Source organism: Hemiscyllium ocellatum, chromosome 12, assembly GCF_020745735.1.
Source record: "Hemiscyllium ocellatum isolate sHemOce1 chromosome 12, sHemOce1.pat.X.cur, whole genome shotgun sequence".
In the NCBI taxonomy this organism is placed as follows: Eukaryota; Metazoa; Chordata; class Chondrichthyes; order Orectolobiformes; family Hemiscylliidae; genus Hemiscyllium; species Hemiscyllium ocellatum.
This window is the reverse complement of record NC_083412.1, coordinates 9,016,379-9,043,294: the sequence shown is the minus strand read 5'-3', so window position 1 is coordinate 9,043,294 and position 26,916 is coordinate 9,016,379. Positions and strand designations below refer to the sequence as shown.

The 26,916-nt window shown below is 45.5% G+C and overlaps 1 protein-coding gene across 4 annotated transcripts in view; it reads left to right on the top strand.

Moving 5' to 3' along the window:
• LOC132820654 (MAP7 domain-containing protein 2-like) overlaps positions 1-26,916 on the top strand; it is a 139,561-nt gene that overhangs the window by 61,864 nt on the left and 50,781 nt on the right. For all 4 annotated transcript variants that reach the window (XM_060832867.1, XM_060832866.1, XM_060832865.1 and 1 more), the window contains 5 exons: positions 441-579; positions 5,143-5,323; positions 18,101-18,205; positions 18,307-18,360; positions 25,347-25,425. In XM_060832867.1, coding sequence (XP_060688850.1) covers positions 441-579; positions 5,143-5,323; positions 18,101-18,205; positions 18,307-18,360; positions 25,347-25,425 — 558 coding nt within the window. The remainder of the gene's footprint in view (positions 1-440; positions 580-5,142; positions 5,324-18,100; positions 18,206-18,306; positions 18,361-25,346; positions 25,426-26,916) is intronic.

The following is a 26,916-nucleotide window of genomic DNA, read 5'->3' as shown; positions in this document are numbered from 1 at the left end:
GTTTCGACCGGGTGCTCTGGTTTCCTCACACAGTCCAAGGATGTACAAGTTAGGTGGATTCACCGTGGAAAATTGCCCATAATGTCCAGGGATGTGCAGGCCGAGGTGGCTTAGCCATGGGAAGTTCAGGGTTAGAGGGATGAGGTGGATCTGGGTGGGATGCTCTTCGGAGGGTCAGTGTGGATTCGGTGGGCCAAATGGCCTGCTTCTGTGATGTAGGGATTCTATGATTGTAAATCTGCACCCATTGTGTTCACTTAGTTCCCTGTGCTGGGACACAGGCAAGGTGATAGAATGCCCTGTTTTGTTGTTGCTGCGATGTTGAACTCGATTGCGTTCTCGTTGTTGGTTGCGTGGTTTCTCCAGCACCATGGGCTGTTCAGCTGAGGAGCGGCAGCCCTCCGACTGACTGAGCCGCCTCTCGGCATTTCCCCTTTCAGACGCGTCCTCGACAAAGACCACGGCGGGGACGACGAACCCGGAGGAAGCAGCAAGGCTGCTGGCAGAAAGGCGGAGGCATGCCCGGCTGCAGAAGGAGCTGGAGGAGAAGGAAAGGCTGGAGCAAGAGGAAGCAGAGAGGTAATGGCTGCTCTGCAGAATGTTTGTAACTGGCTCCTGTCACTGAAGCACAGAGAACAGTAGCTCAGTGGTTAGCACTGTTGTCTCACAGCGCCAAAGACCCCGGTTCGATTCCAGCCTCGGGGCGACTGTCTATGTGGAGTTTGCATGTTCTCCCCGTGTTTATGTGGGATTTCTCCGGGTGCTCCATTTTCCTCCCACAGTCCAAAGATCATAGACGCCTAGAGATGTACAGCATGGAAACAGACCCTTCGGTCCAACCCGTCCATGTCGACCAGATATCCCAACCCAATCTAGTCCCACCTGCCAGCACCCGGCCCATATCCCTCCAAACCCTTCCTATTCATATACCCATTCAAATGCCTCTTAAATGTTGCAATTGTCCCAGCCTCCACCACTTCCTCGGGCAGCTCAGTCCATACACGTACCACCCTCTGCGTGAAAACGTTGCCCTGTAGGTCTCTCTTACATCTTTCCCCTCTCATCCTAAACCTATACCCTCTAGTTCTGGACTCCTCCCACCCCAGGGAAAAGACTTTGTCTATTTATCCTATCCATGCCCCTCATAATTTTGTAAACCTCTATAAAGTCACGCCTCAGCCTCTGATGCTCCAGGGAAAATAGCCCCAGCCTGTTCAGCCTCTCCCTGTAGCTCAAATCCTCCAACCCTGACAACATCCTTGTAAATCTTTTCTGAACCCTTTCAAGTTGCACAACATCTATCTGATAGGAAGGAGACCAGAATTGCATCCAATATTTCAACTGTGGCCTAACCAATGACCTGTACAACCGCAACATGACCTCCCAACGCCTGTACTCAATACTCTGACCAATAAAGAAAAGCATACCAAACGCCGCCTTCACTATCCTGTCTACCTGTGACTCCACTTTCAAGGAGCTATAAACCTGTGCTCCAAGGTCTCTTTGTTCAGCAACACTCCCTAGGACCTTACCATTAAGTGAATAAGTCCTGCTAAGATTTGCTTTCCCAAAATGTAGCACCTCACATTTATCTGAATTAAACTCCATCTCCCACTCCTCAGCCCATTGGCCCATCTGGTTCAAATCCTGATGTAATCTGAGGTAACCCTCTTCACTGTCCACTACATCTCCAATTTTGGTGTCATCTGCAAACTTACTAACTGTATCTCTTATGATTAGATTAGATTCTCTACAGTGTGGAAACAGGCCCTTCGGCCCAACCAGTCCACACCAATCCTCCGAAGAGTAACCCACCCAGACCCATTTCCCTCTGACTAATGCACCTAACACTATGGGTAATTTAACATGGCCAGTTCACCTGAACTGCACAGCTTTGGACTGTAGGAGCACCCAGAGGAAACCCACGCAGACACAAGGAGAATGTACAAACTCCACACAGGCAGTCACCCGAGGCTGGAATCGAACCTGAGACCCTGGTGCTGTGAGGCAGCAGTGCTAACCATTGAGCCACTGTGCTGCTCCCTGGGAAAGCACAGACGGTCAACCAGCAGGAAAATCGACGTTTCAGGCAAAGGCCCTTCATCAGGAACCCTTCATCAGAAACGTCGATTTTCCTGCTCCTCGGATGCTGCCTGACCTGCTGTGCATTTCCAGCACCACTCTGTATCCAATGGCTTGTTCTCCCTGTATTCCATGAGATCTAACCTTGCTAATGAGTCTCCAATGGGGAACTTTGTCGAACGCCTTACTGAAGTCCATATAGTCCATATAAGTCCTTCTATCGTTTTGCCCTCATCAATCCTCTTTGTTACTTCTTCAAAAAACTCAATTCTTATGTTCCTCCAAATGGTTCTTTTTTATATTTCAGTGATTTGCCTTGTCTGGTTCTATTATGTGGAATGTAGTACAAATTGTAATAAATATAATTATAGTGAAACAAAGGGACAAATTGTTCCCACTCATAAAAGGATTGAGAACCAGACAGTACAGTCTTTATGTGGTTTCCATATGAAGCAAATACAGATGTGCAGGTTTGGTGGTGTGGCCATGCTAAATTGCCCTAAAGGGTGCAAGCTAGCTGGATTAGCCATGGGAAATGCAGGGGTTACGGGGATGGGGTGGGATACTGTTCTGAGGGTCAGTGCGGACTCAATGGGCTGAATGGCCTGTTTCCACACTGTCGGGACTCTATGAACATTGGAGAAACTCAGCAGGTCAAGCAGTATCTGTGGAGGAAGAAACAAGAGTTAACTTTTCGAGTCCAACAATCCTCCTTAAGATCTGACAAGCGTTGGAAAACAACTTTCTTTTACTTTTAAGGAACAAGACTTCAGATGATTTCGAGACCCAGTGCAGAAGACAAGTTGTTAATCATGGAGAAAGAGAAAGGGAAATGTGTAAAAGGATACAAATTAGGGACAGAAAGGGTGACAATGGGTCCTTTCTACTCAGAAAAAAGGAGACACAGACAATACTGTGGGGAGAGAGGGGAGAGAACGTAAGAAAAATGGACAACAGACATTATGCAGTCAGTTCCTAAAGTTATTGAATTCAGTACTGAGACTTGGAGGCTGTGGAGAGTCTAAGTAAAAAAAAGAACTATCTAAAGAAGTAGCTGACTCAAAGGAAGACTTACACCTGATTTGAAACGTTAACTCTGCTTTCTCACTCCACTGATGCTGCCAGACCTGCAGATTTTCTCCAGTATTCCATGCTCTTGTTTCTGATTTCCAGTATCCGCTATGCTTTTCCTTTATTGGAGTAACAATAGTTATATGTTCCCCGACTACATTCCGTTCCTTTCCAACAAGATTTGATTGTTACAAAATGTTGCCAAACCAGATATAATGTTTGCTGAAGCTGATTACCAAAGAACGTGGTTTTTTTTTAGGAATGCCTGAAAGGAGGGTGAGAGATGTTTAAGGCGGGTGGTTCTACTGCACAGGCAGCTGAAGGCATGGGCACTAATATAATTGTAATCAGGGCTGCTCAAGAGGCTAGATTCAGAGGAGTATGGAGGTTTGGGCACTCACAGAGGCAGGAGTGGCCACATTGCGATTTGAATACAAAAAACAGGAACTTTACAAATGGACCAGGAGCCAGTTTAGGCCGGCGAGCTTGGATTGAGCCATTTTGGGTTAGCAGAAGACAGATGTTTGAGAGACCAGAGACAGTAGTGTGTAGACGAGGACTTGACATTAGTTGCCACACCCAAAAGAGCAGAATGACGGGGCTGGATTGAGGCTGGGAGCTGGGCTCCTATCTGCATTCTGAAACTCATCCCCAACACCAACAGGAAGTAGGTATGATGGAGGCTTTTAGTTTGGGTTTGATGCCAATTAGTGGGATGTTGGGGCAGAGAGGGACTGTCGTAGGGATACAGTAAACCTCCTGTTTGAAGAAATACTAAGTTGGGACTTCTCATGTGTAACCCGATATTGCAACAATAAGAATGGTTTGAAATATTTTGGACTCATCACCCTTTCCCAGTTGCCTTTGATTTGAGTGGCTTGTTTGGCCACTTCAGAGGGCAGTTAAGAGTCAGCTACGTTTTTATGAGTCTGGAGTCACATGGAGGCCTGACCAAGTAAGGATGGCTGCTTTCCCTCCTTAAAAGACATTATTGAGCCAGATGGGTTTCTCTGACATGTGATCATAGTTTCATAAGCATTATTTTCGAGTTGGAGAGTCATAAAGCATGGAAACAGACCCTACGACCTGACTTGTCCTCGTCGACCAGATGTTCCTGAAATGAACCAGTCCCATTTGCCTGTTTTTGACCCATATCCCTCTAAACCTTTCCTATCCATATACCTGTCCAAATGTCTTTTAAGTATTGCAATTGTACCCGCCTGTACCACTTCCCCTGGTAGCTCATTCCATACATACACACTCGCAGTGTGAATATGTTCCCCCTCAGGTCCCTTTTAATAGGGATTCTTGATAACAGTGACCACAACAACAATCTGCTATTGTCAGAAATGCTTATCTGGTTCATTAGGGATAAATATTGGTCATCCTTATACAGGTCATTCTGATATAACGTGCGTTCCGTTAACACGAATTTGCTGCAACGCAGTTGACAAATTGGGGACGCTGATTCTAAAGCGTGCACCTTTAAAATGTATCTTGGCTGTAATGCAATTATATCACCAACGCTTTAAGCACTGTTTCAAAAGCATGATTTTTCTATAATGCGGAGTTGCACGAGAATGCAACTATCGCGTTATAGAAGAACTACCTGTATATAACTGCAGGCCCAGAGCAATGTGTGTGACTCTTAACTACCCTCTGAAATGGCTGAGTAAAACATTTCGAACAAAGGCAATTAGGGTTGCTCTACAAACTCCTGTCCTGCCAGTGATGCCCACATGACAAGAAGAAATTGATGGCACCCATTAAGATTAGCAGAGTACCCAGACAGACAAACCAGTAACCATTTGTAATGAACGTACCGATCCTCCATTTTGAGGTCTACAAGAGGAGTCTGACTAGTGTGCCCCATTCAGCAATTTTACTGATTTTTTTCCCCCTTTTGGGTTTGTAGACAGTTGAATGAGTGCCAGCACTTTGGGAAAAGACAGCTGTAGTTTCTGAGTAAATCTGGGGTTGTCGCTGCAGGAAACATCAGGAGGAGCTGCAGAGAAGAGAAGCTGAAGAGACAGCTCGCCGTGAGGAAGAGGCACGCAAACTCGAAGAACAGCGAAGACAGCAGGAGCTGGAGCGCCAGAGAAAGGCGGAAGAGGAAAGAATCCTCCGGGAACAACAGGAGAGAGAACTTCTGGCCAGACTGGAGCAGCAGGTAAGGAGTTACATGGTCTGTCCTCAGCGCTGCTATCCTCAGTCTCCAGCCATCCAAAAGCTGCATTGATCCTGCCACAAGGTTCTGGGAGCAGTACTTCACAGCTTATGATATAGTGTTGTGATGATCCAAGAACAATGAACAGTATGGCATAAGAATAGGCCCTTCAGCCCACCAAGACTGCACTGACACATGATGCCTTGGATGTTGGTTTGCTTACTGAGCTGCAAGGTTCATTTCCAGACATTTTGTTACCCTACCAGATAATATCTTCAGTGGGCCTCAGGCAAAGCATTGCTGAAAGTTCCTGCTTTCTATTTATATGTTTGGGTTTCTTTAGTTTGGTGATGTCATTTCCGGTGGTGAAGTCATTTCCTGGGGTAAGATCACTTCCTGTTCCTTTTCTCAGGGGGTGATAGATGGGATGTAACTTGATGTGTTTGTCGATAGAGTTCCGGTTGGAATGCCATGCTTCGGGGAATGCTTCGCCTGAGGCCCACGTCTTGAAATGAACTTTGCAACTCAGTGAGCAAACCTATATCCAAAAACCTCAACCTGAGCTACAAATCTTCTCAAAACACATGATGCCTTTCTAAACTAAAAACCTTATGGCTTATATGGAGTTTGTATCCCTCTGTGCCCTGTCAATTCATATATCAGTCAACATACATCTTAAATGTTACTGTTGTATCCTCTTCCACCACCACCGCTGGCAGTGCATTCCAGGCACTTACCACTCTCTATGTAAAGTATTTACCTCTCACATCTCCTTCACACTTTCCCCCTTTTACCTTGTGGACTGCAGATGCTGGAGAGCCAGAGTTGAAAAGTGTGGCACTGGAAAAGCACAGTAGGTCAGGCAGCATCTGAGGAGCAGGCGAGTCAACGTTTTGGGCATAAGCTCTTCATCAGGAATGTTTTTTTGGGGGGGAGAGGGGGAGGTGCAGAGAGATAAATAGGAAGGTGGCGGTGGGGGGGAGGTAGGTGGGAAGGTGATAAGTAGATGCAGGTGGGGGATGGTAGTTATAGATCAGTGGGGAGGGTGGAGCGAATAGGGGTAAGGAAGATGGGCAGGTAGGACAGGTCAAGAGGGCAGTGGAGGTGGGGAGAGGGGAGATGAGGAAACTGGTGAAGTTGATGTTGATGCCATCTGGTTGGAGGGTCCCGAGGTTGAAGTGTTCTTCCTCCAATCGTTGGGTGGCTTGGATTTGGCAATGGAGGTAGCCCAGGACTTGTATGCCCTTGGCAGAGTATGGGGTGGAGTTGAAGTGGTCAGCTACTGGGCAGTGGGGTTGTTTTGTGCGTGTGTCCCATAGAGATGTTCCCTAAAACTCTCCCCGATGTAGAGCAGGCCACATAGAGAGCAACAGACACAGTAGATAAGGTGGGTGGATGTGCAGGAAAATCTCTGCCGGATGTGAAAGGATCCTGTGGGGTGTTGGACAGAAGTGAGGGGGTAGGTGTGAGAGCAGGTTTTACACTTCTTACATTGGCAAGAGAAGGTGCCAGGAGTGGAGGTTGGGTTGGTGGGGAGCATGGACCGAAGAAGGGAGTCGCAGAGGGAATGGTCTCAACGGAATGCTGATTGGGGTGGGGAGGAAAATATTTCTGTAGTGGTGGGATCTGACTGTACGTTGTGAATATCGTGGAGGATGATGTGTTGTATCAGGAGGTTAGTGGGGTGGAAGGTGAGGACCAGAAGGGTTCTGTCCTTGTTGGGTTGGAGGGGTGGGGTTCAAGGGTGGAGGTGCAGGAAATGGAGGAGATACACTAAAGGGCAATGTTGACTACATGGTAGGGATTATTGTGGTCTTTGAAATAGGAGGCCCTCAGGGATGTTCTGGAGTGGAATTGGTCCTCCTGGGAGCAGATACGGCAGAGGAACTGGGAGTAAGGGATTGCGCTTTTACATAAGGGTGTGCGAGGAGATGTCGTCCAGGTAGCTGTGCGAGTTTGAAATAGATGTTCGTGTTGAGTCAGTCGCCAGAGATCCCGATGGAGAAGTCCAGGCTCCTTGCCTCGCACCACTTCCACCCCCACATTCCCGATGAAGGGCTTCTCCCCACAATGTCATTTCTCCTGCTCCTCAGATGCTGCCTGACCTACTGTGCTTTTCCAGTGCCAACGTTTTCGACCCCTTTACCTTAAACCTATGTCCTCCAGTAACTGACATTTCAAAAAGGCTCCCACTATCCATTCTATCCCTGCCACTCTTAATTTTGTAACCTTCTATCAGGTCACCTCTCATCCTCTAATGTTTATGTGAAAACAAACAAGTTTGTCCAATCTCTCCTCATAGCTAATAGCCTCCAAATCATGCAAAATCTGAGTGAACTGTTTCTGTACCCTCTCCAATCCTTCTGCTTGTGTCATGAGCAGAACTGTTCACAATATTCCAAATGTGGCCTCACTAAATTTCTGAACATCTGCAACATGACTTGGCAATTTTTATACTCTATGCCCTGACCAATAAAGGCAAGCATGCCATAAGCCTTCTTGACTACCCAGTCACCTTGCTATTTTCAGGGAACTGTGGATCTGTACACCTATATCCCTCTTTATGTTGATACAACTAAGGGTTCTGCCATTTACTGGATACTCGTTTCCTGCATTAGATCTTCCAAAGTGCATCAGCTCGCATTTGTCTGGATTACAATCAATCTGCCATTTCTCCACCTGTCTTCAGCCTGCCTATATCCTTCTGTATCCTCTGGCAATCCACCTCATTTTCCGCAGCTCCCCCAATTTTTGTGTCATCTGCAGATTTACAAATCAGACCACTCGCATTCTTTTCTAAATCATTTTGTATATATTTCAACAACAGGGTTCCCAGTACTGATCCTTGTGGAATACCGCAGGGAATAGAACATTGTTTTATCAGTGGGTTCAGCTTCTGGGTTTTGTATTCCATTGTTACATTACTGGAATTATAATCAAGGCATCGAATGTTGAAAAACTCTCAGTGATTTTGAGAGTTTGATGTCAGTAAGAGTAGCCATAAAATTGTGTTGTTCTAAAATCCTTCCTCACTCTTGAATGTTCTTCCCAGGAAAGGAGGATTACTTTCTCAGAATAAGCCAGTTAGCTTAGTATCCGTCATTGGTGAAATGTTAGAATCTTTTATAATGGATATAATAGCTCAGCATTTAGAAATACAATCTAATCAAGCAAAGTCATGAGGTTAAATCATGCCTGACAAATTGATTAGATTTCATGGAGGAGATAACAATTAAGATAGACAAAGTGGCGGATGTAATATATTTGGTTTGTCAGAATGGTATTTGATTAGGGACCGTGCATGAGGCTGCTGAATAAGTATTGGAGGGAGCATATAAGCATGGATACAGGATTGGGTAATAGAAGACAGAGAGTTGGCATGACGGGGGCATTTTCAGGATGTAATTATGGAGTGCCCCAGCGACCAGTGCTGGGACCACAGTTATTGACAATAAATATTAATGACTTGGATGAGGAAAATGAATGTGTTATAGCCAGGTTTGCTGATGAAACAATGAAAGTGGGAAGGCAAGTGGTGAGAATGACATGAGGACACTGCAGAGGGACATAGACTGGTTCAGTGAGGAGGCTGAAAATTGACAGGTAATGTAATATGGAGAAATGTGAGGATGCGCACTCTGGCAAGTATTATGGTGGGGCTGAATATTATTTAAATGGAGTAGGATTGCAGAAAGCTGCAGCAGAGCAGGATTTTGGAGTTCTCTTCCATAATCACAAAAAGCTGACATACAAATTCAATGACTGTAGGGAAGGACATTAGAAAAGTAGAGAACAGCACAGAACAGGCCTTTTGGCTCGCGATGTTGTGCCGAGATTTAATCCTAATGTAAAATATGGTAACTTCACCTACACACCCCTCAACTCACTGCTCTCCATGTGCATGTCCAGCAGTCGCTTAAATGTCCCCAATGACTCTGCTTCCATCACCACAGCTGGCAGCGCATTCCATGCATTCACAACTCTCTGTGTAAAGAACCTACCTCTGACGTCTCCTTTATACCTTCCTCCTAATATCTTCAAACTATGACTCCTTGTACCAGTCAATCCTGCCCTGGGGAAAAGTCTCTGGCTTTTGACTTTATATATTCCACTCATCATTTTGCACACCTAAATCAGGTCTCCTCTCTTCCTCCTTCTCTCCAGAGAGAAAAGTCCAAGCTTATTCAACCTTTCCTCATAGTCCAGACAGCATCCTGGTAAACCTTCTTTTCACCCTCGCCAAAGCCTCTGTATCTTTCCTATAGTAGGGTGACCAGTATCAATATACTGGACACAATATACCAAGTGTGGCCTCACCAGGGACTTGTAGAGCTACAGCAAGACCTTGCAGCTCTTAAACTCTAACCCCCTGTTGATGAAAGCCAAAGCACCATATGCTTTCTTAACAACCCTATCCACTTGGGTGGCAACTTTGAGGGATCTATATACTTGCATACCCAGATCCCTCTGTTCCTCCACACTGCCAAGAATCCTATCTTTAATCCTATATTCAGCATTCAAGTTTGACCTTCCAAAATTCATCACTTCACATTTATCCAGGTTAAACTCCATCTGCCATTTCTCAGCCCAGCTTTGCATCCTGTCTATGTCACGCTGCAGCCTGCAGTAGCCCTCTGTCATCTGCAAATTTACTAACCCACCCCTCAATCTCTTCATCCAAGTCATTTATAAAAACTATGAAGAGCAGAGGCCCAAGTACAGAGCCCTGCGGGACCCCACTCAACACTGACCTCCAGGCAGAATACTTTCCACCTACAACCACTCTCTGCCTTCTGTCAGCCAGCCAATTCTGAATCCAGATAACCAAATCTCCCTGTATCCCATACTTCCTGACTTTATGAATGAGCCTACCATGGGGAACCTTATCAAATGCCTTGCTGAAATCCATATACACCACATCCACTGCTCGACCGTCATCAACCTGTCTTGACACCTCGTCAAAGAACTCAATAAGATTTGTGAGGCATGACCTGCCCCTCACAAAGCCATGCTGACTGCCTTTAATCACACTATGCTTTGCCAAATAAATTTCATCCCTCAGAATTCTTTCCAAAACTTTGCTGACTACAGATGTAAGACTTTCTGGTCTATAATTGCCAGGGATTTTCCTATTACCTTTCTTGAAAAGAGGAACAACATTCGCCTCCTTCCAATCCTCTGGTATGATTCCCATGGAGAATGAGGAGGCAAATATCTTCGCCAGCAGCTTAGCAATCTCCCTTCTCATTTCTCGGAGCAGCCTAGGATAAATCTGGTCTGGCCCTAAATACTTATCAATCTTAATGTTTTCCAAAATTTCTAGCACATCAACCTCTTCAATCTTGATCTGGTCAAGACTGTATCCCAGCTCCTCTAAGTTTTCATTTACAACAAGTTCCCTTTTCTTGGTGAAAACCAAAGCAAAAATCTCATTTAGGGCTTCCCCTATCTGCTCAGACTCCATGCACAAGTTCCCTCCACTCTCCCTGAACGGCCCTGATCATTCTCTTTTTCTTTTGAGAAAAAAAGGAATATTGGTCCTTGCTTCAACGGGAATGGAGTGTCAAAGAAAGGTTTTGCTAAAATTACACAACGCACTAGTCAAACTACTGGTCAGGTCCACATCCCATACAACCCACCCTCCTGTCCTGGCACCTTCCCCTGCCACCGCAGGAATTGCAAAACCTGCGCCCACATCTCCTCCCTAACCTCCATCCAAGGCCCCAAAGGAGCCTTCCACATCCATCAAAGTTTTACCTGCACATCCACCAATATCATTTATTGTATCCGTTGCTCCCGATGCGGCCTCCTCTACGGGGGGGGAGGTGTGACTGGACGCCTCCTAGCAGAGCACTTTAGGGAACATCTCTGGGACACCCGCAACAATCAACCACACTACCCTGTGGCCCAAAATTTCAACTCCCCCTCCCACTCTGCCAAGGACATGGAGGTCCTGGGCCTCCTTCACCGCTACTCCCTCACCACCAGACGCCTGGAAGAAGAACGCCTCATCTTCCACCTCGGAACACTTCAACCCCCGGACATCAATGTGGACTTCAACAGTTTCCTCATTTCCCCTTCCCACACCTCACCCCAGTTCCAAGCTTCCAACTGAGCACTGTCCCCATGACTTGTCCTACTGGCCTATCTTCTTTTCCACCTAGCCACTCCACCACCGCCCGCCCCCCCCCCCCCCCCCCCCCCCGACCTATCATCTTCATCCCCTCCCCCACTCACCTATTGTACTCTATGTTACTTCCTCCCCACCCACACCCTCCTCTCATTTATCTCTTCACCCTGCAGGCACTCTGCCTCTAATTGTGATGACGGGCTTTTGCACGAAACATCGATTTTACTGCTCCTCGGATGCTGCCTGAACTGCTGTGCTTTTCCAGCACCACTCATCCAGAAACTACAGATGGAATACTTTGAATAATTTTGAACACTTTATACAAGGAAAAATATAGCAGCATTGGAGGCAGTTCAGAGAAGGTTCACTCGGTATGGAGGGACTGTCTGACAGGAGGTTTTATTTTAATTTACTCGTGGGACTGGGCTTTGCTGCCTGGCCAGCATTTATTGCCTGTCCCCAGCTGCCTCCTGAGAAGGTGGTGGTGGGCAGCAGTCCACATGCCCTTAGGGAGGGAATTCCAGGATTTTGATCCAACAACAGTGAAGGAATGGCAATATATACTTCCAAGTCAGGGTGGTGATTGGCTTAGGAAGGGAACTTGGATCTGGCAATATTCCCATGTATCTACTACATTTCTCCTTCTAGATGGAAATGTGTTTGGAAGATGCTGTTGAAGGATCTTTGCTGGATTTCTGTAGTGCATTTTGCAGTGGCAAGTAACATTCGTGCCACACCATCATCAATAAGAGACACTCTAACCAACACCCCCTTGACATTCAACGGTATTACCATCACTGAATCCCCCAGTGTCAACATCCTTGGGGTTACCATTGACCAGAAATACAACTAGACTCATCACATAAACACAGTGGTTGCATGTGCAGGTCAGAGACTCGGGACACTGCAGCAAGTAACTCACCACCTGACACCCCAAAGTCTATCCAGCATCTGCAAGGCGCAAGTCAGAAGTATGATGGAATATTCCCCACTTGCCTGGATGGGTGCAGCTCCAACAACACTGAAGAAGCTTGACACCATCCAGGACAAAGCAACCCGCTTGATTGACACCACAATAAAAAGATTGAATCCCTTCACCACCAGCATTTAGTAGCAGCAGTGTGTACTGTCTATAAGATGCACTGCATAAATTCACCAAAGTTCCTTACACAGCAACTTCCAAACTCACAACCACTTCCATCACGAAGAACAAGGGCAGCAGGTACTTGGGAGCACCACCACCTGCAAGTTCCCCTCCAAGCCACTCACCAACCGGACTTGGAAATGTTCCTTCCCAGTTGTTGGGTCAAAATCTTGGAATTCCCTGCTGGCATTTTGGGTCAACCCACAGCAGGTGGACTGCAGTGATTCGAGAAGACAGCTCACCATCACCACCTCAAGGGAAACTATGGATAGGCAATAAATGCTGGCTAGCCAGCGACGCCCAAGTCCCACAAATGAATTAAGGAAGAAAGATAATATACATAGCTGCTACTGAGTGTTGGTGGCGCGAGGGCGTGGATAGTTGTGGATGTGCTACTAATCAAGTGGGTTGGTTAAGTTGGTTGCGTCAATACTCATTGACTTTACTGAATCATCTGAGATTCTTAGAGGGCTATTGATAGTGTAGGTGTGGGGAGATCGTTTCCCCTTATAGGAGAGTCTAGGACCAGAAGGCATAATCTCAAAATAGGGGACCACACATTTAAGACATAGATGAGGAATTTCTCCTGTGAGAGTTCTTTACCACAGAGTACTGTCGAAGCAGGGTTGTTAAGTAAATTCAAGGTTGAGAAGGACAGACTTTTTAATCAGTAAGGGAATCATGGGTTCTGGGGAAATAGGCGGGAAAGTAGCCTATCAGATCAGTAGATTATCAGATCAGCCATGGTCTCATTGAAAGGTGGAGCAGCCCTGATGGGCGAAATGACAAAATTCTGCTCCTCCATCTATTGATCCTTTGGTCCAGCCAAATGTCACTCCAGATCCTACCAGTGTGATTGACTCTCCAACATCCTCTGTATTGGCTGAGGGTACCTGCACTGTATGGACGAGAGTGATTTAGGAAGGCAGCTCACCACCACCTTTTCCAGAATGACTAAGGAAGGATGATAATTGCTGGCTCAGCCGAAAACTAAAATGGAAAGTTAGTCTCCCTAGGAATCCGAGAAGCAGCTTCAAGCACCTCCTCCTGTTTCACTGGCCAGCATGGTAAATCCAATGCTTCAACTCCGACTTTGCTGCCTGGACTGTGATCATCTTTCCCAATGGAAAACTCATGACATCTTTCCTGAACCTTAGTAGAGAGCGAGCTTCTTAAATATGTTGCTCTTTCTCTGTGGACAATGAATGGTTAATGCAGAAGTTTGTCCTGTTGCTGTCTATACTAGCTGTTTGCTAGAGCAATTCATCTAGTCTCACAGTCCCACCTTTACCCTGTTGCCTTGCAATCCTTTTCCCTTCATATAATGATCCAATTCCCTTTTGAAAGCTTCAATTAACCTTGCCGTCATCTTCAGCACATTCCAGATTCTAACTTCTCACTACATAAAAAGGCTTCTCTTTATGTTGTCATTTTTTTTCAAATCTGTCTTCTCAGGTTCTCAATCCTTCTACCAATAGGGGGAGTTGCTCCCTCTCTACTCCACCGTGGGCAGCACGGTGGCACAGCAGTTAGCACTGCTTCCTCACAGCGCCAGAGACCTGGGTTCAATTCCTGACTCAGGCGACTGACTGTGTGGAGTTTGCACATTCTCCCTGTGTCTGCGTGGGTTTCCTCCGGGTACTCCGGTTTCCTCCCCACAGTCCAAAGATGTGCGGGTCAGGTGAATTGGCCATGCTAAATTGCCCCTAGTGTTAGATAAAGGGGTAAATGTAGGGGAATGGGTGGGTTGCGCTTCGGCAGGTCGGTGTGGACTTGTTGGGCCGAAGGGCCTGTTTCCACACTGTAAGTAATCTAATGTAAGTAATCTAATATAATCTACTCCGCTCAGACCCCTCCTGATCTTGAAGACCTTGGTCGAATCTCCCCTTGGCCTTTTCTCCTCTGAGGAAAACAGCTCCCATCTTCTCTGATCGTTATGTCATCCTTCTGCCAAAGTGAAACACTTCAGACTTCTCTACATTCCCACATCCTCTGTCCTTTCAAAGATCAACACTATCTTCCAAACAGCTGACAATATTTCCAAGCTTTGTATCATCCACATTTTGAAATTGGGTACGCCAAGTTCTAGGCCACTATATATATATCAGGAAAAGCAAGTGTCCCAGGGGAACACAACTTCTAAAGCTATCCATTAACCCTCACTCTTTGTTTCCTATCATTCAGCCAATTTCGCATCCACATTGCTACTGTTCCTTTATTCCATGAGCTTTAACTTTCTTCTTAAGTCTGATGTGTGGCACTGTATCAAATGTCCCTGGAAATCCACGTTCATCAGCAGCAACAGCATTACCTTCATCGAGCCTCTCTATTCTTGCATGAAAAGGTTCCAGTGAGTTAATTCAACACCATTCGCCCTTTACAAATCCATGCTGGCTTTTCTGAATGAAACTGCATTTGCCCAAATAACACTCATTCCCATCATCCCTCAACAGATGAAGAATGGCAGCAAGTCTTTCCCCTCGTGGGAACATGCCTTGGCTGTATCTTAACTATCTGCTCTTGGAAGGTGTCCATTACAGTTGTGCCTGTCAAGTTGACCCTCCCTAAATAACTCTGGATTGTTTCTTGTGCTTTTCCATAGTCGCCCTAACTTTGAGGACGTTATTATTGTTGTTGCCAAAATGCACCCTCATTGATACTTGATCGATTTGGCCCACCGCATTCCTGAGAACCATGTCTAGCAGTGCCTTCTTTCTTGTTGCACTGGACACATACTGCTGCAGAAAATTTGAGCGCCCTCCAAGATATCTTGTTCCTGTCCTTCCTGCTACCATCCTGGTCAATACTTGGATAATTAAAGCCCCTCATTATAATGGCACCTTATGCAAAAGTGTTCCACTTTGGTCATTGTTAAGAAATGGTGGGAATGGAGACTGCCAATCCCTGTGGCAACCCTTTGACCAATTGGAGTCTGCCTGCCTATTCTGAGAACTGAGATTGATGCATATTTGTCCTTGCTGCATCTCCATGCCAACAATGACCCAATCAATCCTTTTCTCAGGCTGGACAGGTAGTTCTCCTAAAATCCTGTAGTTGCATTCTAGTGAAACCTCACTTAATAGAAATAATGGGGCATATGGGAATAGTGGGGTTGGGGCAGACCAACACAAAATAACACATACTATCGCTCAAAAATCACCTAAAAGCTTAACTCAAAGTATAGCACAGCCTGAATGAAGGTTTAAATCATATTTAGAGTAAAAAGTAAATTTAACACATTACATTGAAAAAATATTGTTAATGCAGGGACAGAGGGTCATCATCAGCATCACCTTCAGGTGCATTTGTGGTTGCAGAAGTGGGTGGCTGTGGGTGATTGTCTTCTGTCTGTTTGTTGCGGGTTGGTTTAGATTGTGTGATAAGCAAGTACAACAACAAATTTAAAAGGCAGTAGCTATGAATAAGAGTAATGAAGTCCTGCAGGAATTATACAGGGCTTATACAGAGGGGAGGTGATAGTGAGACTGCAGATGCAGGAGAGCAGAGTGGAACTGGAGAAAGCACAGCATGTCAAGCAGCATCAAAGGTGAAAGGGAGTCAACATATCAGGTCAGAACCTTTCATCAGGGCCGGGGGAGGGGAAGGGGACTATGAAATAAATAGTGGGAGTTTACAAACATATGGCCTTAACATAGACTTCACCGGCTGTCAAATCTACCCACCCGCCCACCTCATCCCAGGGCCAACCCTCCCTCTGCACCCTGCCGCCTTAACCTGACTATACCGCCCACCTTCTACCCCACCTATCCGCTCCATACTTCTGACTGACCAATCACAGCCACCTCCTACCTGCATCCATCTATCACCATATCACCCATTTTTCCCTTTCCCCTCTCCCCTGATGAAAGGTTCTAACCTGAAACGTTGACACCCCCCCTCCGCCCCACTTCGCCTTCTGATGCTACTTGACCTGCTGAGCTTTTTCCAGCCCCACTCTTTATCCAGTAGTACTGTACCTCGTATATGCAGTGACAGCAGCTGACATTGGTGCACGCACAGAATGGTGCAGAGACTTCGGCACATGTACGGGACAAAGTGCAGACAGAGGTAAGCATTCTCAAAAACACTGTTCCCTAATTCTTCGGCGACATTAGAACCAAATCATGCTGCCAAAACACGTTTTACATGAGAACTACCTGTATAAATTGGTGTGCCCTTTCTTCAAATCTGTTTCTTGCCTCCTCGTCCTGACTAGAGTAGACAAGACTGAAAAAAACCTCCAACTTCCTTTTGAAATAAGTGTGTTTTCTAATTTCACTCTGAAATGACTCTAATGGTGCCCTCTTCTTCTGAATTCTCCCCCCCAGAATGAATACCTCTATCAACCTGCAAAACTTGAAAATTACCCTAAAACACTAAGTCACCCTTTACTTGTCTGAACTCAATATTGAGTTTAGGATAATCTGAAATTAAATCACATTATATAAAAACAGTCATAAACTCTCTGGATCAGCCAGTCTTCTTACTCTAACAATACATATGTGTAATATAAGTAGGCCACTCCACAGACATATAGAAATGATACAGCATATCTTGTCTATGCTGACCCAAAGGCACCAAACTCAGACACACTCAACTCACCTGCTCCACTGTTCAGCGCGATGTTGGCTGGTCACCCCACCACGCTTTCTATCCACATATGTCAGAGATCCATTAGTCTCTGTCTTGAACATGCACTCTGATTGAATCTCCTCAGCCTTCTCAGCTAGAGCAAAGAATAACTGCCTCCCGATCTCGGTCCAAAATGATTGACACCATTTGGCCTGAAGTGGTGTTCATCTGGCCTTGATCCCCTGTCAGAGAGAGCACTTCCTTGACCACTGACATTCAATATGATGTATTTCAGACCTGGAGAAGCTGGTTTGTCGGCTACAGTATTGTTTTATGAGAGTGAGAACCTATCCTCAGTTCCCATCAGGTACATCTCAACCTTAAACTTAAGGATGGCATGGTGGCTCAGTCGTTAGCACTGCTGCTTCACAGCGCCAGGGACCCGGGTTCAATTCCAGCCTCAGGCGACTGTCTGTGTGGAGTTTGCACGTTCTCCCCGTGTCTGCGTGGGTTTCCTCCGGGTGCTCCGGTTTCCTCCCACAGTCCAAAGATGTGCGGGTTAGGTGAATTGGCCATGCTAAATTGTCCGTAGTGTTAGGTAGGGGTAAATGTAGGGGTATGGGTGGGTTGCGCTTCGGCAGGTCGGTGTGGACTTGTTGGGCCGAAGGGCCTGTTTCCACACTGTAAGTAATCTAAATCAAATGGCCTGTTTCCACACTATAGGGGTTCTATGAATAGGTATTCAGAGTTGAATAACACCTCCCCACATGTTGAATGTAATTAGACACAGAATAAATTGTGAGCAGAGATCTACGATGGCCATTTAAAGAACAAAACTTCTTTCCAAAATTGGCTTGGCCATGGTATGACAAAGTTTACTTTGTAGCGGTATTTTTGTTTCGTACCTGTACACTGTATTTCTTTCTCTCCACAGCGAGAAGAAGCTGAAATCAAGGCTCGGGAGGCAGCGGAGCGACAGCGATTAGAACGGGAACAGATCATCCACCAGATTGAGCAGGAGCGAATGGAGCGAAAGAAGGTTAGGTCGCAGAGTTAAGTTGGTGAACTGAAGGGAAGCGGGTTTTAGTTTGGGGGAAAATGTGAACAATTCTCTTTAACTGGGCAATTTTCTTCTTGTAGAGAATCGAAGAGATCATGAAAAGAACCAGGCGAAGTGACACTGGAGACACCAAGGTAACCATAGCAACTGTAAAGTCACCCCCCCCCAGCGCCTCCTGCAGTTTCCCTCCTTTCTGAATATTTTGCCACACTGTCAGTGTTGGGTGGAATCTGCTGTAGAGCACACCCACTGCTGTATGACTCACCAGTTTGTGTAAACGTTTTGATTCAATCACCAAGATGGCCAATTTGGAGTCATAAAATAGGAGATTTTTTACAGCAGTCCCATTGAGTCCACACTGGTCATCAACCATCCACCTGTACTAGGCCTATTCTCCGGCACTTGGCCCCTAGCCTCACATGCTATGGTGCTTCAAATGTTCATCTAAACAGAACATAGAACATAGAACAGTACAGCATAGTACAGGCCCTTTGGCCCTCGATGACTGGCCGACCTTTTATCCTACTCTAAGATCAAACTAACCTACATACCCTTCATTTTACTGTTATCCATGTGCCTATCCAAGAGTTGTCAATAATGTCCCTAATGTCTCTGACTCTCCTACCATCGCTGGCAGTGCAATCCATGTACCCACCACTCTCTGTGTAAAGAGGAGAAAGTGGCGTCTGCAGATGCTGGAGATCAGAGCTGAAAATGTGTTGCTGGAAAAGTGCAGCAGGTCAGGCAGCATCCAAGGAACAGGAGAAGGGCTTATGCCTGAAACGTCGAATCTCCTGTTCCTTGGATGCTGCATGACCTGCTGCACTTTTCCAGCAACACATTTTCATCTCTGTGTAAAGAACCTACCTCTGACATCTCCCCCAAACCTTTCTCTAATCACCTTAAGATTATGTCCCCTCGTGATAGCCATTTCCACCCTGGGAAAAAAAGTCTCTGGTTGTCCACTCTATCGATGTCTTTCATCACCTTTTACACCTCTATCGAGTCACCTCTCGTCCTTCTTTCCTCCAATGAGAAAAGCCCTAGTTCCCTCAATGTTTCTTCAAATACTTTTAAATGTCTTTAGGGTTCCTGCTTCCACCACCCTTTCAGGCAATGGGTTCCAGATACCCACCACTCTCTGGGTGATTAAAATATTTTCCTCAAATCTCCTGTAAACCTCCTGCTCCTTACTTTAAACCTGTACTCCTGGTTATTGATTCCTCTACCAAGGGGAAAGCTTTCTCCCTACCGAGTCTGACTATGCAACTTGAAACTTTGCACATCTCAGTCAGAACTCCCTCAGCTTGCTCTGCTCTAAGATAAACAACTCCAGTCTATCTAACCTCATCTTCATTGCTGAATCACTCTGTTCCAGGGAACCTCCTGGTGAATCTCCTCTGCTCCCTCTTCAATGCAATCACATCCTTCCTATAGTGCAGTAACCAGAACTGCACACAGTGCTCCATCCGATGTTATATACCTAACCGATGTTATATACCTAACCGATGTTATATACAGCTCCATCACTACCTCCTTGCTCTTATGTTCAATGCCTTGTCTGATGAAAGCAAGTATCCCACATGCCTCTCTAACCATATTATCTGCCTTCAAGGATTTATGGACCTGCACACTCTGGACCCTCTGATGCTGTGTACTTCCCAGGATCCTGTAGGGCTGACATAGTGGCTCAGTGATTAGCACTGCTGCCTCACAGCATTAAAGATCCACATTCGATTCCAGCCTCGAGTGACTGTCTGTGTGGAATTTGCACATTCTCTCTGTGCCAGTGTGAGTTACTTCCAAGTGCTCCAATTTCCTCTGTCAGTCCAAAGATGCGCAGGTTAGGTGGGATTGACCATGCTAAATTGCCCATAGTGTCCAGGGATGTGCAGGATAGGTGGATTGGCCATTGAAAATGCAGAGTTACAGGGATTGTGCAGGCGAGTGGATTAGGGTGGGGTGTAGTTTGGAGTGTGAACTCAATGGGTTGAAAGGCCTGCTTCCAGAGTCTATGATTCAGGATTAAATTCCATTTGCCCATCTGACCAGCCCATCCTTACCATCCTGTAGTCTCAGGCTTTACTGCTCACTCTTTACTACAACATTCCTTTTCATGTCATCTGCAAACTTGCTGCTCAAATCTCCTAGATTCATGTCAAGATCATTTATGCGCACTGCAACCAATAAAGGACACACAGCATTGTGCCTTGTGGTATTAAAAAAGGGAAAGTCACCAGCACCTCAGAGGGCTGGTACTTTATTAGACAGAGAAATGACTGTCAGTAAGTTTAACCTGAGCTTCACCAACACCTCAGGTGAGGGGAGAGGTATAGAAGGAGAGGCCTGGATGGTTAACCTCAGCGAGGGTGAGAATTGAACCCATCTTGTTAGTGTCGCTTTATGTTAGTCTTCTGAGCTCTTCCTGTAGTGCAATACAGCAGCTTGCCAAAATGTTTTTGTAGCAGAAAGTGAGGACTGCAGATGCTGGAGATCAGAGCTGAAAATGTGTTGCTGGGAAAGCGCAGCAGGTCAGGAGTAGGAGAGTCGACATTTTGGGCATGAGCCCTTCTTCAGGAATGAGGAAAGTGTGTTTTGTACCTGAATGCAGATTAAAAGATTATGTCCATGCTCCTTTAAGTGAGCCCACAATTATTTGTAAAATAAAACATATTCTTAAAAACAAGTGGGAAAAGTGGTTAACATCTAATCGATAATCTAAAGGACAATAGAAAAACATTGTAGGCCGATGGTCTGGAAAAGAAAAACTAGAATTTGTTGAGTCCTTGAATTCTTGTTAGCAAAATGGAACGGCTGACAGCTGTAAACCGATGAAATATTTTCCAAACATCTTCAGTTCTGTTGGAATTCAAGCTGGTTCCAAGGCTTTGGCGAGTGGTTGTTCTTCACCTTGCCCCAGGGTTTACAATTTAATCAAAACACTAAGAGGTGGGAGCTTAATCAGAGTTTCAACTGCTTCAACCAAGAGAAGGATAGAGAAACTCTCAGCCTTGCAGGAGCTTTGGGGGTTTCGTCCTTATAACTCCATAGGCTTGTGAAAACAGAAAACAATCCAGATGGGTTGCTAGGCAACCATCTGCTTAGTGTCTTCTACAGCCAGGTTTTCCATCAATTAAGGACAGTATGCCCAATATTATATCTCCTTAAATGCTTTGCTTGGCTTTGTTCCAAAGTCACATGAATTTGTCTCATCAGAAGGTGGATTACAGCTCACATTACACTGACCTCATTTCCAGGAAACCCATTTTAATCAAGAAAGTGTTTGGACTGTTCAATATCTTCCCGTTATTCACATGAACTATAGCTATAGATAGATCGTCGCTGTAACATTGTAATGTGATCTGATCACCTCATGTGAATCAAGCGTGGGAAGGTCAGGGCTTATTTGTCCATGGTCCTGTCTAAACCCACACACAGGGTCATTCTGTGTATCTAAATACTATTGCACTGGGCAGGACCACTGGGTAAGAAAGATATTTGCACTAGGTTGTTTTTAAAGTCAAGGCAACTCTATGTGAGCCGGAATGTTCTGGGGGTCGAGAGTGTCTTTACTAGGCCCTGAGACCATCAGAGGCACTATTCCCTAACCCCACCCCTTCCAGCCTCCATTTGTTAATTTGTTTTTATTTCCTAAAGATTATTTAAAACTCTGAAGAGCTTTTCTAAGTGCACACTTTCCGCAGTGCCACATTTGAGCTTTCTAGCTGTCTGCTGTCGCTCACCCCTGACATCATAGAACGTAGAACATTACAGGCCCTTTAGCCCTTGATGTTGTGCCAATCTGTGAAACCAATCTGAAACTCATCTAACCCACACTATTCCATTATCATTTATATGTTTATCCAATATCTATTTAAATGCCCTTAAAGTTTGTGAGTCTACTACTGTTGCAGGCAGTGCATTCCACGCTCTGACTACTCTCTGCATAAAGAAACTACTTTTACATCTGTCCTATATTTATCATCCATCAATTTAAAGCTATGTCCCCTCGTACTAGCTAACACTACCCAAGAAAAAATGCTCAGCAGCTTTTACTTTAAGTGTGTGCAATCTTTGACCTGCCTACAGCTGGGAGGGAGGATGCAGAGATACTACAGTGTGACATAGACAGGTGCAGTGAGAGGCAAGCAAATGGCAGATGCAGTATAATGTGGATAAATGTGACGTTACCCACTTTGGGAGCAAAACTGGAAGGTGAATTATTATCACAAAGGCAACAGATTGGGAGAAGAGGGAGATGCATTGAGACCTGGGAGACCTTTTATACATGTCTCTGAAATTAAGCATGTGGGTGCAGCAGGCGGTGAAGAAGACAAATGGAATGTTGGCCTTCATAGCGAGAGAATTCGAGTACAGGAGCAGGGATCTGATGTTGCAATTGTACAGCGCCTTAGCGAAACTGCACTGGAGTATGGTGTGCAGTTTTAGTCTCCTTATCTAAGCAAGGATGTTCTGGGTTATGGAGAGAGTGAAGTAGACTTTTGCAGGATTGTTGTATGAAGAGAGACTGGGTCAGTTAAGACTGTATCACTGAAGTTTCAAAGAATGTGGGGCAGGATCTCATAGAAACTGATAAAATTCTCACAGGACTAGACTAGGCAAATGCAGGAAGGATGTCCCTGATGACCAGGAAGTACAGAACCAGGGATCACAGTTTAGTGATGCAGGGTAGGCCATGAGAGACACTAAGAGGCAATCCCAAACTAAGCTTGAGAGCCAGACCAACCACATGGACGCCCATGGTTTGTAGCAAGGCATAACAGGCTACAAAGTGACGTTGAACAGAATCATGGGTAACAACAATACATCCCTACCCGCTCAATGCATTCCAAGCTCGCTTTGAACTGGTCGGTGAACTGATGTCACCTATCCCCACAGTCACTGCCACAGACATTAGATGGACCTTCTTGAGGGTGAACCCACAGAAAGTAATCGGCCCAGATGGAGTCCCTGGCCATGAGCTGAGATCCTGTGCAGTCCAGCTGGTTGGAGTATTTGCTGACGTCTTTAACCTCTCCTTACTGTGATCCGAAGTTCCCACCTGTTTCAAGAAGACCACAATCATGCTGGTGCCAAAGAAAAACCATGCAGCGTGCCTCAATGACTACCACCCGGTGGCTCTGACATCATATCATTATAAAGCGCTTTGAGAGTTTAGTCATGGCTCACATCATTGCCTTTATCCACTATGATTCATTACCATCACAATAAGTCGACGGCAGAAGTCATTTCCCTGGCCCTACGTTGAAATATTGACAACAAGGATACTTACTTATTGCCTACAGTTGCACTTTCAACAAAATATTTCACATAGCCTTATCTCCAAACTCTGAAACCTAAGTCTCTGACCTCTGGATTCTCAACTTCCTGACCCATAGTCTACAATAATGAAGAATAGGCGTCAACATCTCCTCCACCATAATCATTAACATAAGTGCCCCGCAAGGCTAGATATTCAGCCCCCTTCAATATTCCTCATACACCCACAAGAGTGTGGCCAAATTCTGTCCCAACTCCAGTTACAAGTTTGCTGACAACCCTACTGTTGCAGGTCAGATCTCAAAAAATAACGAGACAGAATCCAGGAAAGAGGTGCAGTGCTTAGTGGCATGGTGTAAAAACTGCAATCTCCTCATCTACTTCAGCAAAACAAAGGAGCTGGTCATTTACTTCAGGAAGCGGAGCAGCAGGTACACCCCTGTCTGTGCCAATGGAGATGGTCAAGAGCGTCAAGTTCCTGGGAGTGTTGAACCAACATTCTGTCCTGGTCCACTCATATTGACACAATGGTCAAGAAAGCACAACAATGCCTCTCCTTCCTCGGGAGTCTAAAGAAATTTGTCAAGTCCACAAGGACTTCTACCAATTTTTATAGATGCACTATCAAAAGCATCCTGTCTGGATGTATCACAGCTTGGTATGGCAACTGTTCTTTCAAGACCTCAAGAAACTCTAGAGAGTCATGAACACAATCCAGTCCATCACACAAACCAGCCTTCCGTCCATTGACTCCCTCTATAATTCCCGCTGATTCGGAAAAGCACCTAATGTAATCAAAGACCTCCGCCACTCCAGTTATGAACTCTTTCACTGGGCAGAAGGTACAGAAGTTTGAATACGTGTACAAGAGATTCAAACACAGCTTCTTCCCTGCAGTTATCAGACTTTTGAACAAGTCTCTTAAATATCAGTGTTGATCTCTCTCTCTGCACTTCTCTGTGGCTGCAACATTGTTCTATTATTCTAATGCACTTTGTATGGTACTATCTCCCTGTAGAGCACACAAAACAACACTTTTCACTGTGTTTCAGTACATGCAACAACAATAAATCAAATCAAATTTAGGACTGACAAAACAAGAAATTTCTTCACCCAGGGAGGGGTGAGCTTGTTGGATTTCTCTGCCACAGAGAGTGGTTGAGGCCAAAACATCGAATGTTTTAAGGAAGGAGGCGGATATAGTTCGTGGGACCAAAGGTTATGGGGTGTAAGTGGGAACAGGGTACTGACCACGATCATGTTGAATCAGGCTTGAAGGCCAAATGACCTACTCCTGCTCCATGTTTCTATGTTTCTGGACTAGGAATCACAATCTAGTTCCCCAGCTTTCCCCTCTGTGTGTCCAGTCATAGCTTCACTCCTGTTTGTTGGATCTTGCTGAGGAAGAGGTTCCTCCATATAACAGGGATCACATTTTTATTAGATTAGATTACTGAGATTAGATTAGATTACTTATAGTGTGGAAACAGGCCCTTTGGCCCAACAAGTCCACACCGACCTGCCGAAGAGCAACCCACCCAGATCCATTCCCCTACACCTAACACTGCTGGCAATTTAGCATGGCCAGTTCACCTAACCTGCACAACTTTTGGACTGTGGGAGGAAACAGGAGCACCCGGAGGAAACCCATGTAGACACGGGGAGACAGTCGCCCAAGGTGGGAATTGAACCCAGGTCACTGGTGCTGTGAGCAGCAATGCTAACCATTGTGCCACCCCTAAAGTACTTTGGGATGTCCTGAGGTTGCAAGTGGCATTATATAAATGCAGGTGACTTTTTTTTTGTGTGTGTTTAACATTCTGATTGTTGTATTTTCCAGAAAGATGAAATCAAAGCAGAAATCAATCCTGCCAGGAATGAGGAGAAACAGCTTCAAACTTCAGTTTCTGTGGAACAAGGTCAGCAATCTCTTCAGATGCGCTGTTGTGCTAATGTCTAATGAAGCTGACAGTAGGGAGCAGGATATTTGGGACAGCGTGGTGTTCAGCACGGCTGCCTCACAGAGCCAAGAATCTGGGTTTGATTCCACCCTCGTGCAACTGTCTGTGTGTGTTTGCTCCGGGTTTCCTCCCGCAGTCCAAAGATGTGCAGGTTAGGTGGGTTGGCCAGACTAAACTGGCCATAGTGTTCAGGGATGTGTAGGCCAGGTGGATGAGCCATGGGCCATGCAGGGTCCCAGGGATAGGACAGGTAGGTGGGATGCTCTTCGGAGGGTCAGTGTGGACTTGATGGGCCAAATGGCCTGCTTCCACACTGTAGGGATTCTATGATTCACACCCGCAGTGTAAACACAAGAGACCACTAAATAGCATCATCAGCTACAGTCTGAAATATGTTTCAGTTACAATGCAAATTGGTTCATGTTACTGCTGTTGGTTTTAAATTCTCAATAGTTGTCCAGCTCTAAACACACGTCATGTTCCTATTCATCAGCAAAGCTACGGCTGCTCAGAATCTGACAGAAAATAGGAAATACTAGAGTAACTCAGCAGGTCAGGCAGCATCTGTGGAGAGAGAAAAGCAGAGATAATGTTTCAGTGTGATGACATTTCTCAGAACTTCGAATGAAGGTTTTGAATTTTCCTGGTCCCGTGTCCATTGGATGGGAGGTGGACCAGATGGCCAGGCTCCCTGACCTGTTGCCACCTCCGAGTGAGATTGAAACCTGCATGTTGCCCAATATCGGGGAGATGACCAAATTGTTACTGTGTAGTTGGAGGCAATTGGGCCCATTGTATCTGCACTAGCATTCTGATCTCACGTTATGATTTTGTGGCAATCTCGCACCTTTTTTCCATATTCTCCACATTGTCTCTGTTCAGATAACCATCCAAAACCCTCCTGAATGCCTCAATTGAAACTCCAACCACCACATTTTCAGCAAGTGCATTCCAGACCCTTCTCTTGCAAATGACCTTATTTCTCTGCCCCCACCAGTTTTTGATCATTTCACAAGTGGGAGTGATTTCTCACTCCTGCTCTGTCCAGTTCACTCATAATTTTGAAAACTTCCACTAAATCTCCTCTTAGCTTTCTCTTCTGTCAGGAAAATATACTCAACATTTCCAATCTATGCTCCGACAGAAGTTTCTCATTCCTTAAATCATTCTTGGAAACTTCTTCTGCACTCTCTTTCTATTTTCCTATAATGTGGTTACCTCAAATGAACACTCTGACTGAGGTCTGAACAACATCCTGTATAAGTTCATCATCATCTCCCTGCTCTTGGGCTTTCTGCCCCTATTAATAAAGCCAAGTGCACTGCGTGCTTTATTAACTACCCTTTCCACCTGCCTGCCAGTGGAAAGTTTTTCTTATAGTGCAGTGACCAAAACAACACACAGTGCTCCAACTGTGACCTAACTGATGTTATATACAGCTCAATCACT